At 35.3% G+C, this 12,440-nt stretch overlaps 1 protein-coding gene across 6 annotated transcripts in view; it reads left to right on the top strand.

Moving 5' to 3' along the window:
• The window catches only part of ATRX (ATRX chromatin remodeler), a 332,654-nt gene that overhangs the window by 131,060 nt on the left and 189,154 nt on the right, over positions 1-12,440 (top strand). For all 6 annotated transcript variants that reach the window (XM_038587761.1, XM_038587760.1, XM_038587757.1 and 3 more), the window contains one exon: positions 6,879-6,951. In XM_038587761.1, the coding sequence (XP_038443689.1) occupies positions 6,879-6,951 (73 nt within the window). The remainder of the gene's footprint in view (positions 1-6,878; positions 6,952-12,440) is intronic.

Genomic DNA, 12,440 nt, shown 5'->3' with positions numbered 1-12,440 from the left:
TATAATAGTGCTTCTGAATTGGCTTTCTGACATTGAATTGTAATCCAGATTTTGTAACTCTGTGGGAGAGAGGACTGTTTCTGATTCTTTCTTTTGAGGTGAGGTTTTCCTTCTAGTCATTTTGCTCAGTGCAGAGTGGCCAAAAGCAAGTTGTATTGGGAAAAAGAGAAAAAGAGAGGAGAGAAAGAAGGAAAGAAAAGAGAAAGAGAAAAAAAAAAGGGGGAAGAGAAAAAAAAAACGAAAGAAAAAAAAAGAAAAAGAGAAAGAAAAAGAAAGGAGAAAAAAAAAGGGGGGGTGGGGGAAGGAAACAAATCAAAAAGCAAAACAAAACAAAACAAACAAAAAAAAACCAAAACAAAACAAAACAAAAAAACCAAAAAAAAAAAAAAAAAAAAAAAAAAGAACCACAGGGGAGTATCTTCTGATTCTGTGTTCTTTAAGTCCCTTGGCTTCTCCTGGAAGTTGTCAGTCTAGCTGGTGTTCTGGGGGAGGGGCCTGTTGTGCTGATTTTCAGGTGTCAGCAGTTGGGGGAGCTGCTGTGCCCCTGCCTGGTGCAGGGCTCAGTGGGGGTTGTTTACCCCGTGAGGCCGCAGGAGGAACAGCCCCAGTGGCGGGGCAGCTCTGGAAACCTGGATTCAGCTCCGGCAGGAACTCCGTCTGCAGGGCCTGGAGGCTCCGGGGCGGGGCCGCTGATCTGCTCAGCTGGGGCAGGAGCGTCCTCGCTGTCCTGGGCCCTCCCGGCCTCTGCCTGTCCCGGAGGAGGCTGGATCCTGGGCTGTGTCCCGGCGCCCTGTGCTCCGGAGCCTGCGCTGGTGGATTCGCGCTCCCGGGCCGCGCAGCCCCCTCCGCGGAGCCGCCGCCCGAGCCCCCCGAGCTGCTCCGGGTCCCGCCGTGCGCGCTGCAGCCCTTAGGGAGCTCGGCGCACTCTCCTGGGCGCGCAGTTGCTGTTACTGTCCCGGGGAGCCCGAGGGCATCCCCTCCCTCCTGGGTCCTGCTCCAACTCCCCGCGAGCCCCTTTCCGCCCGGGAAGGTCGGTGCAGCTCCTGCGTCTCCGGGACGGGGCTCTCCTGTCCTGGGGACACTCGCCCCGGCCTCAGCCCGGCTCCTCGCAGGGCCCCTCCCCCTTGGAGGCCTTTGTTTCTTTATTTCTTTTTCCCCGTCTTCCTACCTTGATAGATGCGTGAACTCTTCTCACTGTTGCATTCCAGCTGGTCTCTCTTTAAATCTCAGGCCGAATTCATAGATTTTCAGGATAATTTGAAGGTTTTCTAGGTAGTTTGGTGGAGACAGGTGATTTGGAGACCCTACTCTTCCGCCATCTTGCTCCTCCCCTCCTCTCTGTTCTTTTTTTTAAAATTTTTTTATTTATTTATGATAGTCACACACAGAGAGAGAGAGAGGCAGAGACACAGGCAGAGGGAGAAGCAGGCTCCATGCACTGGGAGCCTGACGTGGGATTCGATCCCGGGTCTCCAGGATCGTGCCCTGGGCCAAAGGCAGGTGCTAAACCGCTGCGCCACCCAGGGATCCCATACTTTCTCTGTTGTATTATTTATTCCTTCTAGTGTATATTCAGTTTCAGTTATTGAATTCTTCATTTCTGATTGGTTCTTGTTTATGTTTTTTACCTCTTTGTTGAGCATCTCTGTGAAATTCTCTACTCTTTTCTCAATTCCAGTGAGTATCTCTATGACCATTACATTAAATTTTCCCTTAGGCATATTACTTCTCTGTTTTGTTTAGCTCTCTTGCTGTGATTTTGTCATTTTTTTTCATTTGGGACATATTCCTTTTTCTTATTTTGTTCAATTCTCTGTGTCTCTTTCTATATGTTAGACACATGCTCTTGTAAGTAGTGGTCTTATGAAGAGCAGGTCCTGTAGTGCAATGTCCCCTGTTCACCAGAACTTGACACTTCTGGAATGTCTCCTGTCTTTGTTGCACATACCCTAATTTTATGGCCGAGCCTCATTTGTCTTCATTCCAGTCATCTACAATGGCTCTGTTTAACTCTAGTGGGCAGGGTTTGGTCCTTGTGTTGTTATGGGCCTGTCTGGTAGTTGCCTTGGGCTTGAGTTGAGTCAAGCTCATATCTTGTGTCGATAGCTCAGAACTGAAGGGTATTCTCCCCATGTTGTCTCCTGTGAAATTTTTGTTGGTAGGCTGAGCTTGCTGTCAGACCAGATGTCTGCCCTCAGCTCCCTGCTGGGGCTGCAGTTGAACTCATATGTATGCTTATCTTTCCTTCTGCCCCAGGGTGGGAGTCATTTTGGAATGGTGCTGGCTACTCTTGGGGCTGTAAGCACACTGCCTGGTTTGTGTTACTTCTTTGGGTGATCTCCTGGCAAGGGTGTGTTGGTGGGGACTGTCTGTAGAGGAATATGGAGGCAGCGGGGTGTGTGTGGTGCCAGCAAGGTTCATACCAGTCCTCTGTGGAAGGTATCTTGCAGCCACCTGAGAAAACTGTCTAAAGGCCATGTTGGTGTGGAAGGGGTAAGTCTACAGAAGACATAGTGGGGGTGGGGCACACTTTTAGCAAGGTATATGGAGAGTGTTGGTGCTGTGTTGGTTCCTGCAGGTGTATGTATGTGTATCTAGGCTGGGGAGTGGGAAGGGAAATGATATCTGCCAGCTTTGTGGTCTTGCAGAAGTCTCCCAAAGATCCTTGTCCTTCCAGCACATGCTCTGAGGTTAATAAAGAAACCTCCTTCTTGTATACCCTAAGTGTTTTTCAAACTGCTGTTTGTATGCTATATCTCAGTGGAGTTGTTTGTTGTATTATCTCTTAAGGATGGGGACTCAGTTTTCTATTGTTCCCTGGTTCTTCCAGAGTTGAGCCTGCTGAGTTTTAAAATTTCTTGTGTGAAGCCCCACCAGTTTTAAGTTCATGGGAAGTTAGATCCCTCTGGTTTTCAAAGCCAGGTGTTCCTTAGATTTGTCTTCCCGGTGTGTGGGTCTTTCATGCCTGGGGTGTATAGCTTGGGGTCTGCTCTCTTTCCCTGTATATGCCTGTGGCATCCTTCCTTTCCTCTGACAGACCCACAGGTCACTTTGGCTCCCGCTGCGTCTTTGCCCTTTCTACCCTCTTCATGTGGAGTCTGTTTTGTCAGTCTTTAGAACATTTTCTTTTTTATTTATACTGATATGGCTGTTACGTAGATGTAACCATAAGATGAGGTGAGCCTGGGATCCTCCTACTCTGCCATCTTCACCAGAAGTCCACCTGAACATTACTTCAAAATTTTTATAAAGGAGATTTTAGGTTTAACTGTGTTCCAGCACAGGCAGAATGCTTAGATTTTTCCTTTCATTCCTTGAGTTAGGATTTTCCATTTATCCCAATTGTATTTTGTGCAATTAACTTGAATATTGCTTTTTAAATTTTTTATTTTAAAATACTTTAGTTACCATTGACTGGAAGCCTTACCAATAATATAAATAGTTGATTAACACATATTTTGTATGTATTATATACTGTATTCTTAAAATAAAGTAAGCTACAGAAAAGGGAATAAAATCATAAGGGAGAGAAAATATAGTGTATTACAAAAACTACATGTACAAGTGGACTTGTGTAGTTCAAAGCTGTGTTGTTCAAGTCTCAACTGTATGGTAGAATAAGAGATTGTTTGTATTCAATCTAATACTTACTTAGATATCATATCAATGTTTTGTTACCAGGTTAGTTGGGAAAACTCTTATTACAGATTAGAGTGTAAGAATAATAAATTGTGAGTAGTTACATGGAGTATTATCAGTGGCAAAGTGTAGGTGATTGAATTAATCTTAAACTTCAGAAAACTGGTTTACATGATTAAACATCTTCCCTAATGAAATCAGCATGTTTGATTTCAATTGCTAGTTTTCATTTCCCAAAATGTAACTTGATTTGACACATATGAGAGGTTTCTATGATATACCTCTCATGTTTGGAACTATTAATATCTAGTATAATAAGTAATATGTATTCATTAGATCTTAAGAGATGGCAATGTATGGCAAATATTTGTAGGGTGCATTTCCCAAGAATTCCTTCTTTGCGCATTAGTCTAGATCACTGTGTTCCATTTTGATCATTGTGTTTCATGTAACTTTGTTCTGAAGGACCATTGTGCTGATCAGGAGGTGGTCCTTTTTCACGTATGTATCCACAGAAGCCTTGAGAATTGAGCTCTTCTGCAGATGACAATCTCTCAACTATTTGGTGGAATAAGCCTTATTGGCATTTCCTTTACCCTGAGTATTTCCTAAGAACTGATTACTTTAGGGATGCCTAGGTGGCTCAGTGTTTGAGTGTCTGCCTTCAGCTTAGGGCATGATCCTGGAGTCTGGGGTCCAGAGATCGAGTCCCACATTGGGCTCCCCACGGGGACCCTGCTTCTGCCTCTGTCTATGTCTGCCTATGTCTCTGCCTCTCTCTCTCTTTGTATCTCTCATGAATAAATAAATAAATAAAATCTTTAAAAAATACATCTTTAAAAAACCTGATTACTTTAGGTAAAAAAAAAGATAATTTTGCTTGGGAATTAACACATCTAAAAATTGGCCTTTGTAAAAATGCCTAAGCAGAAAAAAATTATGAAGGGTGTTAAAATAAGCACTATAAAAAGTACTGTGTTTCAAGATAAGTTTGTATGTGAGTCAATGACAGGTGACATTCCTTGATAATTTGTATGCATTTATGAACATAGTATATTTTCCTAATATGTCCAACTTAAAGGAACAATATTTTTGAACTTCTAAAATGCCTCCCCTGCTCTCATATATTTAGATGATTCCAATTTATTCAGCCATAGTTGGATATTCTGTTACGAGGCCAGTAGTTTACTTGAAAAATTGGGACTTAAGAATGGCATGAGCAACCAAAATGAAGCACTTGGTCCTAGGAGTTTGAGGAGTTCGCAGTCCAGTGAACAAGATAGACATAGATAAGTCATTATTTAAAAAAATACCAGAAGACATATATAAAACAAAAATGGAGCTGTGTGCTAAATATAGCAAGTGAGCCATTTAATCTAAATATTAGAAGGAGACTTAGAAGAACAGGTAGCATTTGAACTCAACTTTGAAGGATGTGTCAGATTTTGAAAGGTATAATAGAGGAATAACAGTAATATTCCTAGTAATATTTCATTTGCAGATTGGTCTGCCTGAGGTATTTATTGTGAGTTTGGTAGGATATTCTAAGATTTATTTTTGCCTTTCTATATTCACCATATTTCTATCCTGAACCTATAGTTGTCATTGTTCTTTATGGATTTTTTTCTTCAACATTTTCTCCCTATTTTTAATTATAAAGCAATTTCATTTTATTTTTAAAAAGATTTATTTATTTATTTTAGAGAACAAGACCAAGAGGGAGAGAGAGAGTGATTGTGGGAGCAGGAGCTTGAGTTGGGGCGGGGAGAGGGAGAGAGAATCTCAAGAGGGTTCCACACTCAACATAGAGCTGGATGTGGGGCTCGATATCCTGGCCTTGAGATCATGACTTGAGCCAAAATCAAGAATCAGAGACTTAACCAATTCAACCACCCAGGTGCCCTGAAAGCAATTTTAAATAAACAGAGAAGTTTCTGTCATTAACATTGTACTATCTTTTGCTTTATCACATATCTATTTATATATCCTTCTTTTTATCCATCAATGTACCTATTGTTTTTGCCTTTTTAACTGTTCATTTTGAATTATAAATTCACAGGATATTGCAAAACAGAACAAAACCATACAGGGAGGTGTTGAACGTTCATTCAGTTTCTCTCAATGGTGACATCTTATATAACTGTAGTACAATGTCAAAACCAGGAAACTGAAGATTTATTGCAATTTCACCAGTTTTTCATGCACTGATTTGTTTGTACTTGTATGTATTTGTAAGTATAGTTCTATGCAATTGCATCACATGTAGCTTTTTATAACCACTACAACCAAGATACTTGAATGATTTATCACAAGATTCCCTTGTGCTAGCTTATACTTATCCCCTTGCTTGTCCCCATTCTTAACCCCTGGCAAGTGTTAATTTCATTTTCATCTCTAATTTTGTTATTTTGGGGTAGAATCACGAAGTGATTGGCTTTTTTCATCAATGGCTTTTTTCACTCAATGTAATGCTCTTGAAATCCTTGCTGCATTTCAATATAAATGGTAAACATCAGCATACCACTCCCTAGTTACTTCAGCTTTATTATTTAGTATTAATAATTTAGTATTTAGCATTAATTTAATATTCAGTATTATTTAGAGGTCACAATATAAGTTTGTTTTTGAGGTAAAATTTACATACAGTGAAATGCACAAATCTTGCCTTCTTTAGGTTTTTAATCAAAAGGATAGCAATGTAGCTTTTTTATAAGGAAATCAATTTTACTGTTCTTGAATATTTCTCTTGGTAATTCTGGTCATGAGTATGATACAGATTTAAGTATATTTTTCTTACTTGCTACTACCAAAATATTTATAGTAATTTTGCTATTCTTTAATTTAACAGGATAAATTAAAGATCTCTTTATTTTTTTAAAGTTCTCTTAACTTTAAACTTAAAATGGATCACTAAAATGCTTACTTATTATAGCAAGAAAGTTATTGTACTGTGATGACAGATGATAAAGACTTGTTACTGGGAAGGATTAGCTTTAGAACTGTTGTATTCTGGGAAGGAACTTTGAAATACATAAAACCCAACTATTGTTTTACTGCTGGTACTTAATAAATTCCCTATTGTGCTTTCCCTATAAATTTTTTTCTCATGTTTTAGATCCAGAGTACAGTTTAGAACCCACTATTTGTGTTAAAATTTTTGGCTTTCAGTTATATTTTACATGATTTTACTTATGTAGATAATTTAAAGCTAATTTTAAGTACACTTTTTTCCCCTCAAGGAGATGAAGCCTTATCTAAATCAGTTCCTGTCACAGTGGATGATGATGATGACGACAATGATCCTGAGAATAGGTATGATTCCATCTATAAGGACTTTAAAAAGATTATAACACACCCTAGGCGTGGGCAGAAACAGCAGCAACGGAACTGCAAGCCGGTTGTAAAAACCAGGAGTACCCGCCTTAGAAAGACTCGCTCACAGTCTTCCTGCAAGTTTGAAAGAAAGCCCAGAAAATGGGCTAAAGCTCAGAAACCTTAAAAGAAAGTAAATATAAATATCAACACACCTAGCATAGGGTGTGTTATAAATACAGCACTGTCAATTTTACGTTCCCATGTAAATTGTGATAATTTTTTGAGAATATTTTAATTTTGGCAGATTATTTTATTGATGAAAGTAAATCATATCTCAGTAAATTGGTGACAACAGACTTCTCTTTCCTCAATATTTGATTATTGTTTTTAATTGCCATCTAATATAGTGGTCCGATTTATTAAGACCCATTCAAAGTGAAAAAAAAGGAGATTGCTCAGATATGTAAGATTAAGAAATTCTTTTCAAAATAAGTATCAATTTACAAAGTATCCAGACTGATGTGGATTTTAAACATTTTTCAGATAAAATAGTATGATAGTATTAACTTTAATAAGATTAAAATAGTGGGTTAGAAGTAAACAGTGGAGCCTGTACAGGTAGATTCACTTAACCTAAGGGGTGGCTGGGAAAAGAAAAGAATACAAAGCACACCCATATCCTAAGGCTAAAGAATAATGAAAATAAATGTATTAAAGAATACAACCCTAATTTTTTTTTTACCTATCTTTTAAACCATTCCTGAAATACAGTGTATGCCACACTTATATTTTCAACAAGATTGTGTGATATAGTAGATGGAATTTTGGAATAGTGGGGATAAGAGTATCTGATTTCTAGTTCTAACTCCTCTGTGTAATTGTGCGCAAGTGACTTAACTACTCTGCAAAAATTTTTTGATTTCTAAAATGAAAAGGTTGGATGAAATTTTCTCTGATAAATTCTAACACCAATTATCCATGATAGACTTAATGGTTTTACTAAGGAATACTATATTAACCATTTATTCCTAATAAGTTATAATATTAAAAAAACATGAAAATATGCATGCAGTTGTGTCATAATTTTGTAGGAAATCGAGTTAGTAATGCTGTGGGTGGCTGTTATTCTAGCTCTGTTTTCTTTATCTTTTTGATGCTGATAGGGTTTTCTGTTTCTAAGATCAGCATTCTTCTAATAGTTTTTATTAAGATAAATGAACAATTTTATTTTGTACTTTAAAATAGAGATTCATGGGCACAGTGATTCAGATGCTGCTTACCTACTTTTTTAATAAAAAAATCTATGTATTCAGTTATTTTATGAGATGGGGTGGGGCCCAGAATGGAATGGTAAATAAAAGCCTACATTTTATTCATCAGCAATTTTTATAATACACGATTATAGCAAGATTATGAAAGCATTTAAAAATTCTTTTTTAAAAAAATTCTCTTTTAAAATGCTTTAATTCCTCTTTATTTAGACTAATTTGTTTTCCTGTAAACCACGAGGACTCAAATTGTTTTTTACTCAAATGTTATTAAAAAGCTAATAATGCTTAAAACATGCTATATTCTAATTTAACTATATGAGTGATGAATCTTAATCTCATATTTAGCCACCAAATGGGAGTATCATTAAGGTATGATAATTTTATATTTGTGTTAGATCTTGTCAAAATATAAATATCATTTTCATCTTTTAAGTTGCTTGATTATATCTCTCTGTAACTGGCAAGTATTTTATTGGAAGATATATTTAATTCCATCTTGTATTTGTGATTAAAAAATACAACCCTATTCAGTAGTTTGGAGAAGAACTGAATGTTATCTTGGACATATTTTTCTTTATACTTATTTTAATGTGCCTGTATAAAACATATCATTAATAACTTGTTTCATTTTCAACATACCAAAGAGGTATTTAATACCCACGATGGGAATACAGATTACCTTCTGGAACTATTTTAGCATAGATGATGTATTTGAGCATATTTGAATATGCACTAGGCAACTTTTAAAAATTTATTTTGTGGAGCATGATTAAGTCTTGGAGTTATTTTTACCAATTTCACAGTTTTTGAGTAGGATGTATTTTAGTACACAGTATATTGTAATTGTGTGTAAATTTGTACACAATTGTGGAATTGTGTATAAATTATGTATACATTTCATATGCCTTGATTATTTAGCAGTGTTAATACATTTTCAGTGTTGACATTTATGGAGAGGTAAATAGTGTATTAATGCCAGTGCTTAAGTGTTTGGATGCAATAAATTTCTATAAAACTTTTTTCTTGTTCAAGAATTTAATTTTAATTATAATGTATCTTTTCATGAAAGTTGAAAAAATTTGTTAAGATCAAGATATGGAGGGTAGTTTGTAGCCAAAGAAGTTCTGATATTTCTGAAATTGAGGCAGTGAATACTTAGACTTTTCTAAACATGTTACTTATATATGAAATATATACTTATATATATATTTATAAGAAAGTTTTATAGTGGATTTTAGTACTGTTTGTATCTTTTCTATTTTTAAAGCGATGATAGTTTTTGAGGTCATTTAAAATACTTAGCCATGTCCTGAATATTTTAGTAGGTGTGAATATATAAATTTGTTATTTTAGCATACTGTTTTGTAGCATTCATATTTGAAAGTAAATGTATGCTATTGTGAGATAAAGTAGTCTAACTTGTAAATTTTGCGTTTAATTGCGTTTATTTAATAAACAATGAAAAAATAGGTTGATAGTTTAACTTTTTCTTTTGGTTGAGCATTTTAGAAAGAAATGTAAATAGTAGACTAACTTTATAGTTTGAATTTTGTATAATTGAGAATTTACGTAGATTTTTATAGTTTAGACTTTACTTTTTGAAAGGGAGAATAATGTGAAACAGTTTGTCAGGTTTTATAAATGATACATGTAATTTTAAAGTCAGTTATTTGAATATGCCATTATATTAATGTTGCCTTTTAAATACCTATTGTGTTTTGAGTTGGTTCTTTCATTGAAAATACATTCATGTAATTTTTTTATTGTTGCATATCTACATTCAGCTGGCATTGAAAATACATTATGTTTCTTAAAAGGGATATTAAGACCAAACATTTTCTGATGTCCTATATTTGAATTACCTGCACTGTGAATTAGCCCCAGTGATAAGATGGTAGTTTATTCAACTTTGAATTAGCCTCAGTGATAAGATGGGAGTTGGTTCAAGTTTAACAGTGTTAGTGTTGAGGATCATTAAACTGGGCTTATCTTTAGAAGTTGCATACTAATAAACCAATGAAGAGTCCATTCTCTCAGAAAAAGAATTATTTTCAGTATGTTCTTTATTTATAGATTTTTTCTAAGCAAATATTTTTTTATTCCAATTTTGACTAAAAGATGAGATTTTTATATAGATACCCTCCCCTGACACACACATACAAATATTTACCTTATAATTGAAGAATGTTTAATTGAGTCTAGTAGTACTCCATAGTTTTTCTCATAATTTCTTTCTTGTTGGGGCTAAATACTTACTACATAGAAGCAAAATTTGATATGAAGATTGCTTAAAGGAATTGCCCATTATTATTGTTTTTTAAAGGTTTTATTTATTTATTCATGAGAGACACAGAAAGGCAGAGACATAGGCAGAGGGAGAACAAGCTCCCCGTGGGGAGCCTGATGTAAGACTTGATCCCAGGACCCCAGGATCATGACCTGAGCTGAAGGCACACACTCAACCACTGAGCCACCCAGGTGCCCTGGAATTGCCCATTATTAATAGAAGTTCTCCTTAATTATAGTGGGACTACACTGTAGCTTTAAACATTTCCAATTATTTTGTTATTTGGTGATAATTTACTTTTCAACTGGAAAATATACAAATGATTGTTTTTTCCCTACTAGCTTGGTGGGGTATTCTGTTGGTGAAGGTTCTGTGCTATTAATTCAGCATATTTTCAGAAGTAATTAATTGTTCCTGGATGTTGTTCATGCTAATGAAGATATTTAATGACTGGTTTACCTGATTTCAGCAATGTTTAATGCTGGCTTGAATATATTCTCAAGTCCCTTCAGCAGAAGCCTTTTCATTTGGTTTCCATTTTTAATCACTTTTCAGAATATTCATCTTCTACACTTGTCTTTATCTAGTCTTTATACGAATTTGCTAAATCTGGAATAATTTTTTTCTCTGTGAAATGTTCTTTTATTCATGGTAGTCCTGTTTGGTCACCAAAATTGCTTTGGTTCCCCTTTATTGTTTTGAAAAACAAAGCTAGTATTTTAAATGAAGCATTTTACTTATTTTTATGTTTGAGTAAGGGTTTTAAATTCCAGCCATTTTAAGGTAACTCTTTTTCAGTTTACTTTGTTTTTATAGTGCAGGTAAGTATTGTAAGTCATTTAAGTATATATAGATGTTTAGTCAGTAGGTAGGATCCGTTTGTAGATAACTGGTTGCAGTTGCCATAAGATCTTTTTTTATGCTAGAATTTTTAGCAAGGAAAGAAATATGGTCAGTAGTGGTGATATTTCTGCTTAAGATTTAAACATTATATTTAGCCTTCCTTTCCTGTTCTCTGTTCTTTGGTGATATTGTAAGTTTTAGAGAGCGGAAAATAGCCCCCTCCTCCCCCAAGAGAGTTTGCATTTTCTAGTGTTAGCAAAAATGATTCCTTTTTTTGACAATTTGTGTCTCCTTTGTCTTTAGCTTTGAAGTTTTAGGTAAAAATGAGATGAATCAATTTTGTTGTTACCTTTCAAGTATAAGAAAATATTAAACTAGTTCTTTAAGATGATCAAATTTTCTAAATTTATATCAATGTTAATAAAATTTTTCTTGTTAAAATTTCCTCTGAAACTGCCTTAGATTTTTCATAAAATCAGGAAATGTACATTTTGTGATTCGAGTTTATTCAAACATAATAGCCTTTGTATAAATTGTTAATAAACTATGGGTTCTTAATTTCATACAGCTTTTATATTTCTACTTCCAAGATTTTTTAAAAAAGTTATTTGATACTAATTTTCCTGGTACCCTCACTAAAAAGAGAACAGTGCTGTTTTTTCATTAACTGCAAACATTGTAGGACATATGACTAAAATGTGTTTCAAACCATTTTTTAGCTTTTTGATTATTTAGTTACATCATTATGTCATAAACTCCACCATTTTTGAGTATAGATCGTTAATTTTATAGAAAGGTTCATATCAAGATTACTAATTTTGAACTAAGGAGTTAAAAATACTAATACAGATTTTGAAGATGAGGAATTCCATGATAATTCATGTTTTAGTTTATATTCTTAATCCTGAAGCATATAACATTTGTTACTGCCTCACACTTTATTAGAAGAAGAAGGCTCACCACCTTGTTCTCACAAAAAATTTTCAACATTCTTTGGCTGTAGTCATTTGAATTATTTTACATATCACCATTTTGAATATGGTATGGTATTTTAGCATAGCATATACTTAGGTACTTGTTTTATA

The sequence above is a fragment of the Canis lupus genome, chromosome X, assembly GCF_011100685.1.
Source record: "Canis lupus familiaris isolate Mischka breed German Shepherd chromosome X, alternate assembly UU_Cfam_GSD_1.0, whole genome shotgun sequence".
Lineage (NCBI taxonomy): Eukaryota > Metazoa > Chordata > Mammalia > Carnivora > Canidae > Canis > Canis lupus.
The sequence above is the reverse complement of the archived record's forward strand: the minus strand, read 5'-3'. Positions and strand labels throughout refer to the sequence as shown.